Source organism: Nyctereutes procyonoides, unplaced genomic scaffold (genome assembly GCF_905146905.1).
Source record: "Nyctereutes procyonoides isolate TBG_1078 unplaced genomic scaffold, NYPRO_anot_genome, whole genome shotgun sequence".
NCBI classification, from domain to species: Eukaryota; Metazoa; Chordata; class Mammalia; order Carnivora; family Canidae; genus Nyctereutes; species Nyctereutes procyonoides.
The window spans coordinates 24,232,282-24,248,553 of NW_026575133.1; the positions used below are offsets into that span (position 1 = coordinate 24,232,282).

At 50.9% G+C, this 16,272-nt stretch overlaps 1 protein-coding gene across 11 annotated transcripts in view; it reads left to right on the plus strand.

Annotated features, from left to right (window-relative positions):
- Window positions 1-16,272, plus strand: part of TACC2 (transforming acidic coiled-coil containing protein 2) — a 207,531-nt gene that overhangs the window by 25,039 nt on the left and 166,220 nt on the right. For all 11 annotated transcript variants that reach the window (XM_055300200.1, XM_055300205.1, XM_055300197.1 and 8 more), the window contains one exon: window positions 10,429-10,541. In XM_055300200.1, coding sequence (XP_055156175.1) covers window positions 10,429-10,541 — 113 coding nt within the window. The remainder of the gene's footprint in view (window positions 1-10,428; window positions 10,542-16,272) is intronic.

Consider the following 16,272-nt stretch of genomic DNA (forward strand, 5'->3'; position numbering starts at 1 on the left):
CTAGGAAACAGAGAACATTGGGACAGTAGCTGGTGGAGAGAATTGCTGAGAGTTTAAAGACTGAAGATCCTAGGGCGCCTGGGTGGCTCAGTCGGTTAAGCATCTGCCTTCAGCTCAGATCATGATCTCAGGCTCCTGGGATCCAGTCCCCACATCAGACTCCTGCTTCTCCCTCTCCCTCTGCCTGCCCCTCGTGTGTATGCTCTCTCTCCCTCAAATAAATAAAATAAAATAAAATAATAAAATAAGATAATAAAATAAAATAAAATAAAAAAAATATTGGAGATCCTAGATGTCTGCCTGCTGGTAGGAATGAGAGAGAGAGAGGCAGAGGTCGAAGGTAGACGAGTGATAGACAGGTGGACTGAAGGAAGGCTGACCTTGACTATTGAGAGGGAATGGGGTCGTAGCTGACCTGGGCTTGCAGGAGAGATCCCCCTACGCTTGTGGATGGTGGAGAGAAGACAGCAGCAGATTCCCTGGGAACTATGAGGATGCAGGAGGGGAAAGGAGGCAGCTCTCTTCTGATGGCTGATTGGGGTGCACGTGTGACGGAGAGTGGGAGTCAGACGAGGCAGGGGGTGTACTGGGCTGCCTGGGAGTCAGGGGGTGGCAGGTGCCCGAGGAGACTGGGCCCGCATGCAGTCATGGAGAGAGGCAGGGATGTGAGGCCCCGTAGGACCTCTCCTCCTAGTCTCTGGGCAGTGGGCCCGCAAACCGTCTTAACGATTTTTGCTTTTGAAATTTTTTGGCAACCACTGAGGGCCGGATTGGTTATTGACCTTTTAACCTTATACTCAAGAAGTCAAGTTTAATAACATCACAATGGTCCTGATTCTGGATCCCGCTGACGAGTCAGTTATTTCTTCTTTGATCTGCACAAACCCTACTGAAACCCTGAAACTTAGGAATAAGGCCTGGATTTTATTTTTACCATGGGCTGGACTGAGTCCACTCATTTCTCGGAGGTTCCTCCTCCTGAGCTAAGGGCTCACAACTCCAGACCAGCCCCTGGGAGTCAGGTGGATGCCTGGGGCTGCACGCTGGGTCCTCCTGTGCCTCCTGCTCTGTCCCTCCGGGGAGACTCATGGAGGCCTCGGGGAGGGCGAGTGCTCCCAGGGAGCACGGAGCAGCCCGGTTACTAGCATGCATGGCTGTGCCTCACACCCAGACCCCAGGCCTCTCCTTCCTGCAGACATGTTGGCTGGGAAGGAAGAGGAAGCCACATCTGTAACAGCGGCTGTGGAGGGTGACTCGTGTTGGGGCGGAGGGCACAGGCCAGCCCGGGGTCCACAGAATGTCTAGCGCCCAGCCAAGGGGAGCCCACGCTGTCCCTGGGAGTGTCAGCGTCCTAGATTGCGTGTCCCTATTCGGGACAGAGGTGGAGGTGGCCTTGTGACAAGAGTCGCCTTCCTCCAGTGGCACCTCCTGGGGTTTCCTACGTCATAACTTGTGTGGAGGGATTTATGATGAAATATGACCCACCCCAGCCCGGAGTCCCAGGCTGCGACAGCGAGCAGGACAGTTGCTTCACTGCTCATGTGCTTCACTGAGAGTTCAGTTTTGGGGAGCCCCAAGGAGGCCTCTGAGCTCCGAGCATGTGGATTCCAGGGTGAAGGGCAACATTCCATCCCCCTGTGTCACCCCCTCCTGGATTCTCCTGGGGGGGGGTGTCATGATAGCCTAATGGCTCTGACAGTGGGAGGAGGGAGAAAAAACATCCCATCCTGTTATTGTAATGACCCGACTTAAAAATATACAATCACTTAAAAAGAAAAAAAAATCTCTTTTAAAGCAATTTCATCCTCTGAAGGTTTCTGTACTTTGAGTCTTAGAGAAAAAAAAAAAAAAAGATTTCCCACCACAGAAACTGAGATCCAAGCTATGAAGCCAGGTGACCGGACAGAGCCACCTGCCCTGAGCTGGGGGTCAGGGGAGGCTCTCCCCAGGGAGCTGCTGTCTGAGCTCAGAGATGAAGGATGAGCAGGAAATAAACAGGATCCAGAGGGTGGAAGCAGGTCCCCGCGTGTGCCCCCCGCAGCCCAGGCCTCATTGGGGCATGGCCCCCCGGTTCCTGGCTCTGTGTCCAAGAGGCAGCCTGGCCCTGAGGTTTGTTCCTGAAAGTGACCTTGGTCCTGCGGCCCCGGGCTGTGGAATTCTCTGGCATCCAAGAGGCGGAGGACTGGGAGGACAAGAGGTCCCAAGCTGCGACAAGCGCTGAGCCGGGGTCTGGGCCGCCCCGAAATGTGACTGAGCAGGTCTCTGCAGCCTGGGGTTGGCCGTGGCTCAGGCACCGTGTGAAGATTCCTGCGTTTCATTAATAGAGAAACAACCCCTCAGGCTGGGCACATATTGTTTCAAGCTACAAGCACTTGGGTCCCCAAGTTTAACTTGGGGGGGCAGTTTCTCTCTTTCCAGAGGGACCCACGGAACCCAATATTCTGACAGCATTAAACTAGCCCTGAAAGAGACAACGGCTTCTAAGAGTCTACCTGCAGCAGGTGGGCATCTGGGGTGATTTCACTGCATTTAACGAGAAAGAACTAGAAGGCAGAGACCAGTGTGAACCCCAGTTCATGACGACGGAGAGCCCTCCACTGTGAACCTCTGCTACCACAGTCTCTCCCAGGGACCCCCCTGGCCTGAGGCTTGCTGCTAGCTCTCACTGGGGCCGGTATTAAAGTCTGCAAACCGCACGGCTCCAGGTTTGGGCCTCTTGCATCTTCTGAAGAATCGGATTAACCGCTTTAGCTCTAAGTGGGCACAGCCCCCGGGGCTCTTAGTTCATGGGCTTTGCATCCGTTTCTTCTTACAATAATCATAACCAGCGTGTACAAGTGTCTTCTATGGTCTAGCCTTGTGGGAAGTGCTTCTCGTGTATTATGCTATTTAACCTTGAAAACCCTGTAATTGTGATCCCCATTTTCCAGATACGGTGTGGGAGGTGTAGACCCCAAAGGCTTACGGCTCAATAGGCAGTTAAGCTTGGCTTTTTTTTTTTAATTTTATTTATTTATTCATGAAAGACAGAGAGAGAGAGAGAGAGAGAGAGAGAGGCAGAGACACAGGCAGAGGGAGAAGCAGGCCTCATATAGAGAGCCTGACGTGGGACTCGATCCTGAGACCGCGGATCCCGCCCTGAGCCAGGGGCAGGTGCTCAACTGCTGAGCCACCCAGGCGTCCCAAGCTTGGCTTTTAACCCCTGCACCTGCACCCTTATTCTTGGGATCAGCCTCATGCTGCTCTGGCATGAGGATGAGCGGATGCAGGAATTCTAGGGGCAAAACAGTAAGGTTTATGCCTACATTTCGAGTGGAGTTGAGTAAACATTATAGGACATGATAGGCTACCCTGAGAAGCCAACTCTTGGAAAAAAGAGACTCTCCTCCATGTGTGCAGCTCTTTGCCATATTGGCGAGGTACTCTCGTCAGCCGCTGAGGCAGGCAGGCCAGGGATCACAATCCCCATCTCATAGACCTCTGTCTACAAACAGGCTAAAAGAGGTGCAACGACTGGGGCTTTCTGAATGGCCCAGCCTTCTTTAAAGTATATTGCTTCTAAAATATTAAACCTGAAGGCACCTGGATGGCTTAGTAGTTGAGCATCTGCCTTTGGCTCAGGTTGTGATCCCAAGGTCCTGGAATCGAGTCCTGCATCGAGCTCCCTGCATGGAGTGTGCTTCTCCCTCTGCCTGTGTCTCTGCCTCTCTGTGTCGCTCATGAATAAATAAATGAAATCTTAAAAAAAAAAAAGATTAAACCCACATAAGACATTAATTCTGGGCAGTGTTTAAGGTTTTCCTCTTGGGCAGCCCCGGTGGCTCAGTGGTTTAGCGCCACCTTTGGCCCAGGGCCTGATCCTGGGGTCCCGGGATCAAGTCCCATGTCAGGGTCCCTGCATGGAGCCTGCTTCCCCCTATGCCTGTGCCTCTGCCTCTCTCTCTCTCTCTCTCTCTCTCTGTGCCTCTCATGAATAAATAAATAAAATCTTAAAAAAAAAAAAGGTTTCCCTCTCTCCACTGACTGAAGATGTCAGAACATGTCATGTCCGGCATGTTAGAGGCTCCTGGGTTCTTTTAGGGTAACTGTTATCATTTTGACCCACATCCTCTTGGGGAGGGAAGATAGATACCATTCACTGAATGTGTATCTCTCATTCACTGGCTGTGAGGATATAGGGGCCACAATTTTTTTCCTAATTAAACTTTTTATTTGAGAATTTTCAGGTTTACAGAAACGTTGCAGAGACAGTACAGAAGTCCTGCTTACTCTTCCTGCAGCTTCCTCTCAAATTAGCATCTTATATCATATCTTTTTAAATCTTCTGTGTCAGGCACCTGGGGGGCTCAGCGGTTGAGCACCCACCTTCAGCCCAGGGCGTGATCCCGGGTCCCGGGGTTGAGTCCCACATCGGGCTCCCTGCATGGAGCCTGCTTCTCCCTCTGCCTGTGTCTGGGCCTCTCTCTCTCTCTGTGTGTGTGTCTCTCACGAATAAATAAATAAAATCTTTAAAAAAATCAGTCTTCCGTGTCTACTTAGGACTTAGATTCAATCCTCCCTGGACATGAGGCAGAAACCTCGAAATCCCACTGCAAGCATGACCCTTACTCTCTCCATATTTCGAGGGAAGAGTTGGGCTCCACACCCAGCTCTCTCCGACTCGAAGCTTGTTCATTTTTCTGCCATATTCATGTCGGAAAACATCCCATCTGGGGAGGCTGAAAAGGGCACCCTTGGGGCCTCCCCTTTCTGGACCCAACAAAGTGCCTGGTGGGTGAGGCCCAAGGCCGGGGTGTCCCCTGCTGCCAGTGTGGGTGAGCCGCCTCAGTCTGTGTTTGGGGTGACCCAGGAGGACCCGGCTGAGCATTTGCCTTCCCTTGACAGGGCAGATGGGCGGCCCAGGCCGGCCCAGCCAAGAACATGGGTGCCTCCATATTTGGCAGCGGGGCGGTTGTTTCTGCAATCCGATTCCTAGTGCCATGGGGATGACCTTTGGCCTACTTCCCAGCATTCACCTGCAGTCACACCGCTCCCAAGCAGCTTGCTCACAGAGTGGGCACCTTGGCAAGACCCTCTGGTCATGATCTAACCATGTTACTTAAGCCTCTTTATTGGCACGACCAGTGAGCCGAAGGGAGCACGGTTTAAGAGGTAAGGTCAGGGGATTTTTCTGTTTTTTTCTTTAATGGTAAGACACTTTAGCTCTTGATCAAGTGTATTTTTTTTATTTTTTTATTTTTTAGAACTGGAAAGTTCCCTGTTTGAAGATTGCTTTAAAACAGACCCTGGGCTCTGGAGTATTCCAGCGCCAACGAGAGGCTGCTTGTTTATTCAAGCAGTGGCAGCAAAGGAAAGATTTGAAGAAGCGACTTGACGAGGCAGTTTGTCATGTGGAGGATTGCCAGTGTGCTGTGGGGAAGTGTGAGGGAAACTTTAGACACGCATGCTGTTTTGCAGTGACGCCTGTTGACACAGCAGACCCCTTGGAGTCCTGTGAGCAGCAGGACTTCGCGCTGTTGCTAGGATGGAGAAATTGGAAGGGGGGCACTCAGAGACCCGGGGGCTGCACGTGTTTCCCCAGTTGGCAGAAGTTGCAACCGGGCTAAATGGAAACACTCTATTTTTTAAATGTTCAACAAATATTTATGAAGTGCCTCTGAATGCCAGGTGCTATTTTGGGCAACGAACCTAGGCCCCTGTGCCACATTATTCGTAAATGTCCCATTGGTTTAGTTACTTGGAGCGCGGCAGGACGATGGCAGGGATCATAGGCAACCATTTCCACGTCTGGTGAGCCCACCTAAGGTGGGGTTCAAGAGCGCAGGCTGGGTCCACGTCCCGGCTCTGTCACTTTCAAGCTGTGTGACCTGGTGCAAGCGGCTGCACCTCTCTGGGCTAGATGTTCTGATTTGTAAAATAGGGTTGTTGTAAGGATTGAATGAGTTTAAATTAAGTGAAGCACTTAGAGGGACAGAACTTGGCGCATGGAACGTGTTTATAGTAATAAGTTCGCTGTTATTGTTACAGCACAAGAAGTGCTATGTTGGTGTTGGATGTTAGTATTACTGTGCAAAAAGCATCGAACTTCAAGGAAGAAGGCCTGGCCAAGCCATTTGATGCTCTGTTTCTCATCTGAAAAACGAGAAACATTAGAAACATTATTTTATCTTCCTGCTTGGCTCACTGGGATTTTGTGAGAATCTGATGGATGTCAAAGCTCTACGGACATTGTCCATTGATAGTCATAGTCCTGGTGCTTTTTTTTTTTTAATTTTTAAGAAAGATTTGTTTATTTTTGGAGAGAGCACGCAGGAACAGAGGGGTGGGGTGCAGACAGAGAGAAAGAGAGAGAGAGAGAGAGAGAGAGAGAGAGAAAGAGACTCCCTGCTGAGCACAGAGCCCGATGTAGGGCTCGATCTCATGACCCTGAGATCATGACCTGAGCCGAAATCAAGAGTCGGCCTGAGCCACTCAGGCGCCCCGGTGCTGGTGCTTCTCTGTCAACTCCAGCCAGATCTTTTTGTTGGAGAGAGGGGGGTGGTATTCTTCTTGCAGATTAGCTTTCTATTTGGGGGAGCGGTGGGGCTGAAAAGATGGAAAGGTAGATCTTTTTTTCTGCTTAAAGATGAATCTGAGCCCTTGTTATATTTCCTTTGCCTGAGGAAAGTTAACACGTGGTCTCACATCCCCTTTAGTTAGAGCAGAGATCTGTCTCCTTATACCATCTGCTGTTTGCATCTGTCTGGGCTGTTAGACATGTCAGTGTCTTTCCAGAATTACTTTAAAGTAACCTTGATCATGGAATAAAGAGCAGGAGATTTATCTGTTAAATTATTTGCAGAATCGTTCGCTGCTGATATTATGATTGAAGGGGAAGCCTGGCTGCAGGAGGTGTTTGGAGCCGAAGCCTGCGTGACAGTCAGACAAGTAGGAACTGGGTTACAATTTTAAAAATTCAGGACCGTGATATGAAAATGTCACTCACTCTGTATTGTTATTCTTGAGCTACTGTAATAAAATGTTTTAACTCACGGATCCCAAGGTTGTAGTGTTGTATAGATAAAGAACATTCTAGAAGGGTCAGGAACACTTTGGAGGTTGAATGTACGGTGATTGAAAGTTTGAACTGTCTTGATATTATCCAACAGGGATGATCATCATCCTGGCTCACAGGTCAGGGAACTGAGGTCTGTAGGCCAGGGTGGAGCTCTCATTTTAGGGAATGGATCAGCCAGCATGGAAGTCATACCAGAAGGGGGTCAGCAGCCCTTTGTTAGGTGAGGGGTCAGCCCCGGCTCTCTGTCCCTCCCTCAACACTTCCACACTAAAGGGATGGAACAAAAATGCTTTTCCCTGGCTCCGGGGTCAGAGAGAAATAGGCTCCTTTAGACTCCACCGCTGTGTGATGTTGGCCAAAGACCTACCCTCTGTGAGCCTCAGCCCTACAAGGACATGGATAGCACTTTCCTCTCGAGGTTGTTGTGAAGATTCAGTCACGCGGTGCATGCAGACCACTGGCCCAGTGCCTGCACTTCATCAGTGCTCAATAAACAGGAGCTCTTCTTATTGTCATTTCCACCCACATTTTGTCTCAGCAAAATCGAATGGAGATTTTCTGACTGTAGCATCATGTTAGCACTAGGATGTATGGTCCTGAGAGTTGAGGCATCTTTTATATTTTACCTTTGGACACAATTGGGTGAACAAAGCAGCCGGCCGCTCAGACCTAGTTGGGGGAAACCGCCAAAGCTAACTTGCTCTTTAGGCATGTGTGAAAGTCAAGGACACCACCCATCGAACAGAAGATTCAAGGTCTCAAGAAGACCCCAGGTTCAGACTATGCAGATGCTTTGCATCCACATGTCGCACAGAAGCTCCAAAATTGGCTTACAACAACCAGAATGTGGTTATAGAAGTTGGTGGGTGGGGTCTTCTTTTCTTGGGAAGACTGGGTCTCCCCGTTGGGTGGCCCTGTGTTTACGCCTCTGTGGCCACAGCATGGGGTCTGTCTCCCTAGACCGTGAGCAACTCTAGGGAAGGCATGGAATCTCATTCATTTTTGTAGCCCTCTCTTGTAGCATTGGTTCTGGTGCAAGCTATGGTTTAGATGAATGCATTTCATTTTATTTTTAAAAATATTTAATTAATTTAGTTGAGAGACAGCAAGTGTGTGAGAGAGAGGGGGCACAAGTGGGGGGTGGGGAGGAGCAGAGGGAGAGGGAGAAGCAGGCTCTTTGCTGAGCAGAGGCTCCATCCCAGGATACTGGGATCATGACCTGAGCGAAGGCAAGAGGCAGACGTTTAATTGACTGAGCCACCCAGGCGCCCCTGGATGAATGTATTTCAGATAATTGAATGAATCAACAAATCAGTAAATACTTTCTGGAAGGTCTGGGTGAAATGAGATATTTATCAAATGGTTTGGCTGCATCAGGATCCGTAGTCACAATTGGTAAATTGTTGGGCTCAGGAGAGGCCTTTTGTATTTCCAGTTGCTCCCTTGGTTGCGCCGGGCCAGCAGGGTCTGTCTCTGGGGGTAGGTGAGGGCTCAGCATCCCTTGAGGGGTGAGAGAAGATTTCTAGCAACAAGGAACAGGCAGTCACAGGAAGCCCCGGAATCCGGAGAAGCTCCTCTAGCCTGTCTCCCAGTGCCTAGCCTGTCACTGCCTTCCTCGAGAACAGGACCTGGGGCTCACAGAGCTTGGTTTTTCCAGCGCATCCACCAAGCCAGGTGCCTCGCTGGAGGAAAGGGAGGCTGTTTCGAATTCACGTGAGGGTGCTGTCCACTTACAGGTCACGCACCTGCCCAGAGCAGCACCACCTTCCAGAGGGCCAGATAACCAGCGCTTCTCAAACTTAGCCGATGTGGAACACTTTGTCCCCTTCAAAGCTGGCCTGATTGTTTATGGGATGTACTTTTTTGGGTTGCAAATGACAAAAATCCCAACAAAGCCAAATGAGGACTCAAGATCTCATGTAATCATTGGCGGGGGGGGGGGGGGGGGGCGCAGGGCAGAGCAGGTCCCTGGGGGGACCTCAGGACCAAGTGGAACCAAGGCCTCCATATCACCGGGACCTCTGCCCTCTGCCCTCTGTTCCTCTCCGGGCTTCTCTCTGCTTGCTGGCCCTAGTCTCTCTTAATGCACGCTGCCTTCTCTACAATGGCTGGAAACAGGCTGCTGGTAACACCTGTATTCTTATTCTATAGGGCCCATGGCACTTCCTTGCCCCTCTGGTTTTGGGGGAGTCTTGTATGTACCCCAGTGGGAAGGAGTACTGCTGGGAAGACAGACTGAAAGACAACCACTGCCTTGGGAAACAGTCCTTGGGGTTTAAAAAAGCCCTTTTCCCCTTCCTGACATTTATGCTTCACTTAAATGAGCATTATTTAAATTGAATTTTTAAGATCTCATCACTTTCTGTCCTGTGATTTGACGTTTTGACTGTCGTTTATATTTTTGTATCTTGGTTTTATTTATTTTTTTAAAAAATATTTTATTTACTTATTCATGAGAGACACAGAGACACAGGCAGAGGGAGAAGCAGGCTCCATGCAGGGAGTTGGATGTGGAACTGGATCCCGGGACCCCAGGATCACACCCTGAGACGAAGGCAGATGCTCAACTGCTGAGCCACCCAGGCATCCCTGTATCTTGGTTCTAAAAACTGATTACCTGGGGCGCCTGGATAGCTCAGTGGTTGAGCGTCTGCCTTTGGCTCAGGGCATGATCCCAGGGTCCCGGGATTGAGTCCTGCAGGAAGCCTGCTTCTCCCTCTGCCCATGTCTCTGCCTCTCTCTCTATGACCCTTATGAATAAATAAATAAAATCTTAAAAAAATAGAAAATAAAAAACTGATTCCCCAGCAGATGAGCCTATGGTGGGAGTGAAGGAAAAGGGAGCACCTCTGAGCGGTCAGGGCCTCGGACAAGTGGCTCCAAGTTTCCAAGAGCTCATTGTTTTCTTTGTTCAGCGTTGTTCCCTGGGTTTCTGGTTGAATTCTGGTTCGCAGAGACCTGGGGGAGGCAGGAGAAACATGTCTTTCATCTGGGTGGTGCCACAAGCACGTTAGACACTTAAACATCTTATGTCAAATATCCTTCCTTTCTCTGGGGAGCAGATGACCCCTCAAAGTATGATAGGTGTCCTCAGTCTTGGTTTTGACTAAAGCAGTCATCCTACACAGCTAGAATCTTGTGTGTAACTGCGTTTCTCCTCCAGCAGATGAGAGCAGGAGCCAGGCTTGCGTGGCTCACCTTATATCTGCGTGTAGCTGGGCGCCAGCTCGCAGGCGGTGCTCAGCCGGATGATAAAGCAGATGAGCAACCTGACGCTTGAATATGTGGCCAGTGGCCAACTGAGAAATGCTTTTGTGTCTTCCGACACTCCTATTTGATTTCTTCTCCAATTTCTCTTTCTTCTGGCTCAGAGAACTTCATCGGCTCAGAACCCAGCGTCTGTGCAACCACCCAGGGACAGTCAGAACATAAAAAGGAACCTGGAGGAGAATTCCAGAAGTACTGACCGTGGAGCCTTGCACAGGTAAGAGCCGGGGTCAGAGGACTGACACAGCCCGATGCGTGGCCAGCTCACTGCCTGCTCAGCGTTGGCTTTGGAAAATTTACCCTAAAACCCATGACATGGTCCTCAGTGGTGATGCGGTCAGAGCAGTGGCTCATAGCCTGCTTTGTGATTGCCTCGACCTGCAGGAGTAGAGAATTAATGTGTTTTTCTGCCCACTGAAACTAGCGATTATAGGCTTCCATTCCAGCAGTATTCCAGATTGTTTATTGTCATTATCGGAACGTATAAAAAAGATCAAGTCTACCAAAGGACTTCTCAGGGGTGTCTCATGTGTGGTGAGTTGGGGTGTGTGTTCTGGCGCAGTAGCCAATAAAGGGCCCTGGATGAGAAGATAGGATTCAAAAACTATTACTAAAGAGACAGGTTCCCTCAGTCCCAGGGAGGCTGGTGGATAAATCCTGGAAATTAAGAAGGTCACACTGGTGCAGTGGGACAAGACCAGTGCGGGGCGTGGCCCATCCTCGTTATGATCCCCAGGACCTCCCGATTTCCCTGCTGTGGCTTTTGGGAAGAAGCCCAATAGACTGCACCCGCGTGGTGTTTGGCACTCAGAGTTTTGGGGGCGTTCCCAAGCAGAGGGCCAGCAGACGTGAACATTCAGTCCCCAGAACAGACTCGGGACAAGAACACTGGAGGCCGCTAGTAATTGTCTGTGGGTTCAGCGCATGACCTATCTGGTTGGAAGAACCTTCCTGAGCAATTGAAGCCCAGCTTCCAGGAGGCTCTAATGACAGGCCTTAAAGGAACAAATCCACTGGAGCTCCACGGAGCAAAAATGCAAAACTGAAAGGTAGACTCGCCCCTCCCCATCACTAGACAATGAAATCTTAGGTCACGAATGCTTTGCAGTATCACCTGACCTAAGAGTTTGAGCAACATTTCTAGGTTTTGGGTTTAAACTTCAGAGGGTCGTGGTGAGTGAGAGCGACCCCTGGTGACAGGAATTTCCACGCCCGGCTGGGACTACTTTCTGGGTGGCTCAGGCCACAGTGGTTTCTAGACCAGGCACTTTGAACCTCTTGGTCTTGAACATTAGATCTCTTTAGGGGAACGGTGGGGCAGGGTATTCTTTTCTTGCTGAGGGAATCACAGAACGACACCGTTGACCCCTGTGTTCTGCAAAAGGGAGGCCTCCTTTACTTCCTAGACGCCCCTGTGGAGTTCTGCTTTCATGAACTTTCTATGAGGATCACTGGACAGAGTTTTTAATATTTAGCTCTAATGAGACCAGATGACCCGTCTAAACTGGCTCTGGGTGACCGCGAAACTAATGGATAGATTAATCTTTTCTGGAATTCTACGCAAAGGAAATCCCTGTTGGCCGAGACCCAAGGTCCAGACTCCCCTCCTGACATCTTTGTGAGGTTCTGGGATCTCTCAAGAGGCTTGGGAAGTATTTGGGGCCTCCATCACGGCTGGACTGAGGAGTTATGGCAGCTCAAAGGGCTTTTGTTTCTTGTTCCTCAGCTTTACTCAATTATTATTTTTCCCTGGAGGAAGAATTGCTGCTCATTGCCATGCAAATTGAGCATAAAAGAGGTGCCTTCGGGGATCCCTGGGTGGCGCAGCGGTTTGGCACCTGCCTTTGGCCCAGGGCACGATCCTGGAGACCCGGGATCGAATCCCACGTCGGGCTCCCGGTGCATGGAGCCTGCTTCTCCCTCTGCCTGTGTCTCTGCCTCTCTCTCTCTCTCTGTGTGTTGTGTGTGACTATCATAAATAAATAAAAATTAAAAAAAAAAGAGGTGCCTTCTAAGAGCAAGCCCAAAGAAGCAACTTCCCATTCCCAGTTAGAAACATGAATTCTCCTCCAGAAATAAGTGAATGTCTGTGGCGCAGGGCTCTGGACTAACTAACCCACCAACTACCAAGAGGTGTGCGGGCTCCTGGAGTCAGGTAGATTAGGGGAAGAGAGGGCAAGTGCTGGCTCCCCGGGGCTGTCCCAGTGATGCACACACGGCCCTCGGCACCCCCGGTGATGATAGTAATCAAATTTAATGTTCATTTTGCAGATGAGCACCAGACACCATGCCAAATGCTCTACGCACACAAAATACACTTTTATTTCCTTCAAATCAATTCATTTCCAATTCCAAATCCTTACTCTACCCCATAGTACCCGCTGGTCCAGACCATGCTGTCCCTCAGGCCCTAAGACGGTGCTGCTTTCGTGACACTCTGGGCACCCGGGAATCTTCGATGAGGCCGAGAGCCCCATGGCCACCTCTTTCTGAGACTTTGCTCTCTTGTTATCCTCAAATGCATTTGCCTCTCCCTTCGCCACATCAGACAATTAGCATTTTCCCTTCACAGGATCTGTTGTAGGTTTTTAGAAAAGATGGAAAAAACCATTGACTTCATACTGCGTGTTCTCCTTGGAAAAACTCTAGAAAGCCCAGAAAGGCTTGCAGTGGCTCCTGCTGGACCTGGGACAAGGGAGGGGAGGACGGCCTGTGTGACTTCCCTAACGACCCCTGTGTGCAGCGTTGTCTTGTTGGACCCTGGCTCACGGGTGCCAACGTGGCCCGGTGGACGCCCCAGAGACCCAGACCCCAGACAGGCAGATGCAATCAGCAAGAGGGTTTATTGAACGTTTGCGCAAACGGGCTCTCCGCCTCCGTGGAGGAAAAGAGCCCCGATTAGCAATTACAGGGATCTTTGAAAGGCAAAAGGAATGAACCCCCCTAAAGACAAAAGAACCGCGGGAGTCGCATAGCGTCCAGGTTGATTTCGGGGAGGGTCAACATGAACCTATTCAGGGACATTCCAATCAGGGTGTGGGGGGAAATGGTTTTCTTATTGGGAACAGAATGCTTTTAGTTGCTAAAATTTCAGGAAGGCGCCTGGATGGGCTGCCTCTGGGTTAGGGCTGGCCCTACTTACAAGGGGGGAGGTTTCTTCACTCTCCGCCCTACAGATGGGATCCCTGAGGCCTGGAGCCCTGTGTCCTTCATGCGTTAGCGGTTGGAGGTCTGTGGTTTCCGCCTCGAGGGTCTTCTTCCCTCTGAATTACACGGGGATGGGGTTCCTACATCCCAAGGGGGTTGAGTTCTTCATCCAAATGAGTCCCATCGTTCAGCTGCCTTGCTTTCCTCTTGCCACATGGTGTCACTGTTGCAACTTAGCCCTGCGTCCCCCAAACCCCGCAGAGGCTGGGGGGCGCCTCCCCTGGCCCCTGCCAGAGGACGATCCTGCGCTCCTAGCACTGAGCCAGCTTGCCCCTCTTACTGCTCCAGGGACAGGGGTGACAGCAGGAGCCCTGGGGTCTCTGCCCCGGGGGGTAAGTAGGTTGTAGTGTGGTCAGACACTAAACAAGGCAACAAAAGGAAGACAGGCACTTCCAGGTAATGTCAGAGCTCCAAAGGACACCACGCGGGGCATCGTGATGGACGGCAATAGAGAAGGGAGCGGCCAGTTTAGATTCGATCATGGTTCTCAAGGTGAGGTTCCAGACTGGCAGGCTCCACAGCACCGGGGAAGTCCATAGAAGAGCGGTCCTAGGTCAGACTCCCTGAATCATAAGCTCTAGAGGTGGGCTCCGGTGAGCTGTGCTTAACCAGGCCTCCAGGTGATTCTGATGCACCCGGGTGTTGAGAACTCTGAAATTCGATGCCCTGGATTAGATGGTCAGGGAAGCAAGTGATGGAAGAGTGGAGTCTGGAACGGCAAAAAGGAGGCAGGTTTGGGAAGACCCAGGTCAATGGACGGGCAGTGCAAAAGACACAAGGTGGGAGCGAATTTGGTGAGTTGGAGAGACAGAGGGAGATTGATGACGGAGGGAGGTGGGGAGGAGGGCAGGGTCCAGAGCCCCCAGACCAGGGCCCAAAGGCCATGGTAAGAAATCTGGATTTACGTTATGTGAACCGATGTATAGTTCTGTTTTGTTTTGTTTTGTTTATTGGTGGTGGGGGGCTGGTTTGAGAGAGAGAGAGAGAGAGAGCATGAGCTAGGGGAGGGACAGAGGGAGAGGGAAGGAAAGAATCTCAAGCAGGCTCCCCACTGAGCGTGGAGCCAGACACGGGGCTCGATCTCACCACCCCAAGATCATGAACCTGAACTGAAACCAAGAGTCAGATGCTCAATCGACTGTGCCACCTGGGCGCTCTGATTTATGGTTTGATCAGACCTCTCTGATCACCGTATGGAGAATGCCAGGGGCCAAGGCGGGAGGCCAGAAAGTCAGAGAGGAAACCATGCAGGTCCCTGGCAGGATCTAGGGTGCCTAGAGCGAGGCAGGGATCTCAACCTTACATTCATTATCTTCCTCCCTCCTGGTACAGAAGTCTTCCTCGACATTTTATTCCTAATTGCCTTTTTCCCTCCCCGGGAAATTCCCATACCATAGATATGTTGTGTATGGACCGTGGTCTCTGGATGGCATCCCGGACCCGACAGTCCCCTATAATTCCACTGTACCACCTAAGATATTTTCCCCCTCCCCTCTGGGGATGGGACAGGCCCACTGAGCACACAGGCACTGACGTGATTACGGTGAAGATGGAGATATTTGGGGCTGAGAGATGCCAGGACTCGCTGATAGATTGGATTGGGAGGGAGGGAGAGGACACTCAAGGAAGATTCCTGAAGCTTTGTCTTGAGCAATTGGGCGGTGAGGACTATTTGCTGGGAAGTGAAAAAGTGGCTGAAGCAGGCGTATTTGCTGAGTTCCGTGGTCGCAGACCCAGGGCCCAGGAGGGAATCCTGCCGCTACCAGGCGACGCTGGCCAGACAGTGTGCGGACTACGACAACCCCGGCCTCACGGGGGGCACACAGGAGAGTCCTCCAGCTCTGGGGAAACGTCTGGGCTCTCTTGCGTTTCGGGGACAGCTCACTGCCTGCTCTGCGCCCAGCACTCTCCACCCACACCTGAACATACGTCACCCCTTTGCGGGGAGGTGGGGGCAGATTCCTTACTCCATTTAGCAAACAAGGCGCCACAGCTCACCACAGGCCAAGCTGTGAGCTTGAGGCCAGAGGTAAAAAAGACAACAGGAGGTGTTGGTCCAGTCATAGAGAGAGGCACGTAAGATCTTTCTAGAAAAGCTCAGTGCTGTAGGCAGGCTCTACGGGAGCACAGGGGTGGGAGAGAGGGCCCGGCTGGGGCTGAGGGGAGGGAGAGAGGTCACCGGAGGGAGTAGCCTTGCCTCTGGGTCTGCAGAACCAACTAGAAAAAGGGACCTGTGGGGAAAGGAGACAGTTCCAGGCAGAGGGAACAGCTGTCATCATTACGGATCGAGAGGAAACAGAACTTAGTAAAGGACTAGATGTAAGAGGCTCCTTTTTTCTTAAAATATATTTTTAAAAGATTATTTATTCATGAGAGACACAAAGAGAGGGGCAGAGACACAGGCAGAGGGAGAAGCAGGCTCCCTGCGGGGAGCCCGATGTGGGTCTGGATCCCAGGACCCCCGGGATCACGACCTGAGCCAAAGGCAGACGCTCAACCACTGAGCCACCCAGGCATCCCTAGACTTACAAGGGCCTTACATGGAGAATTCCAGAACCTCTTTAAGTCTGGGAAAGACAGGATGGAGCATATTTATTAAGCTCAACCTCTTGACTTCTTCAGATACACAAACTTAGAACAGGAATCCTTGGTGTTTGGGTAACAGCAGGTTAGGGAAGGGTAGAAAGATGGTTTGAAACATGAAAGAGTGGACTTGCGATGACGGGCACGGGTGGTCCTGA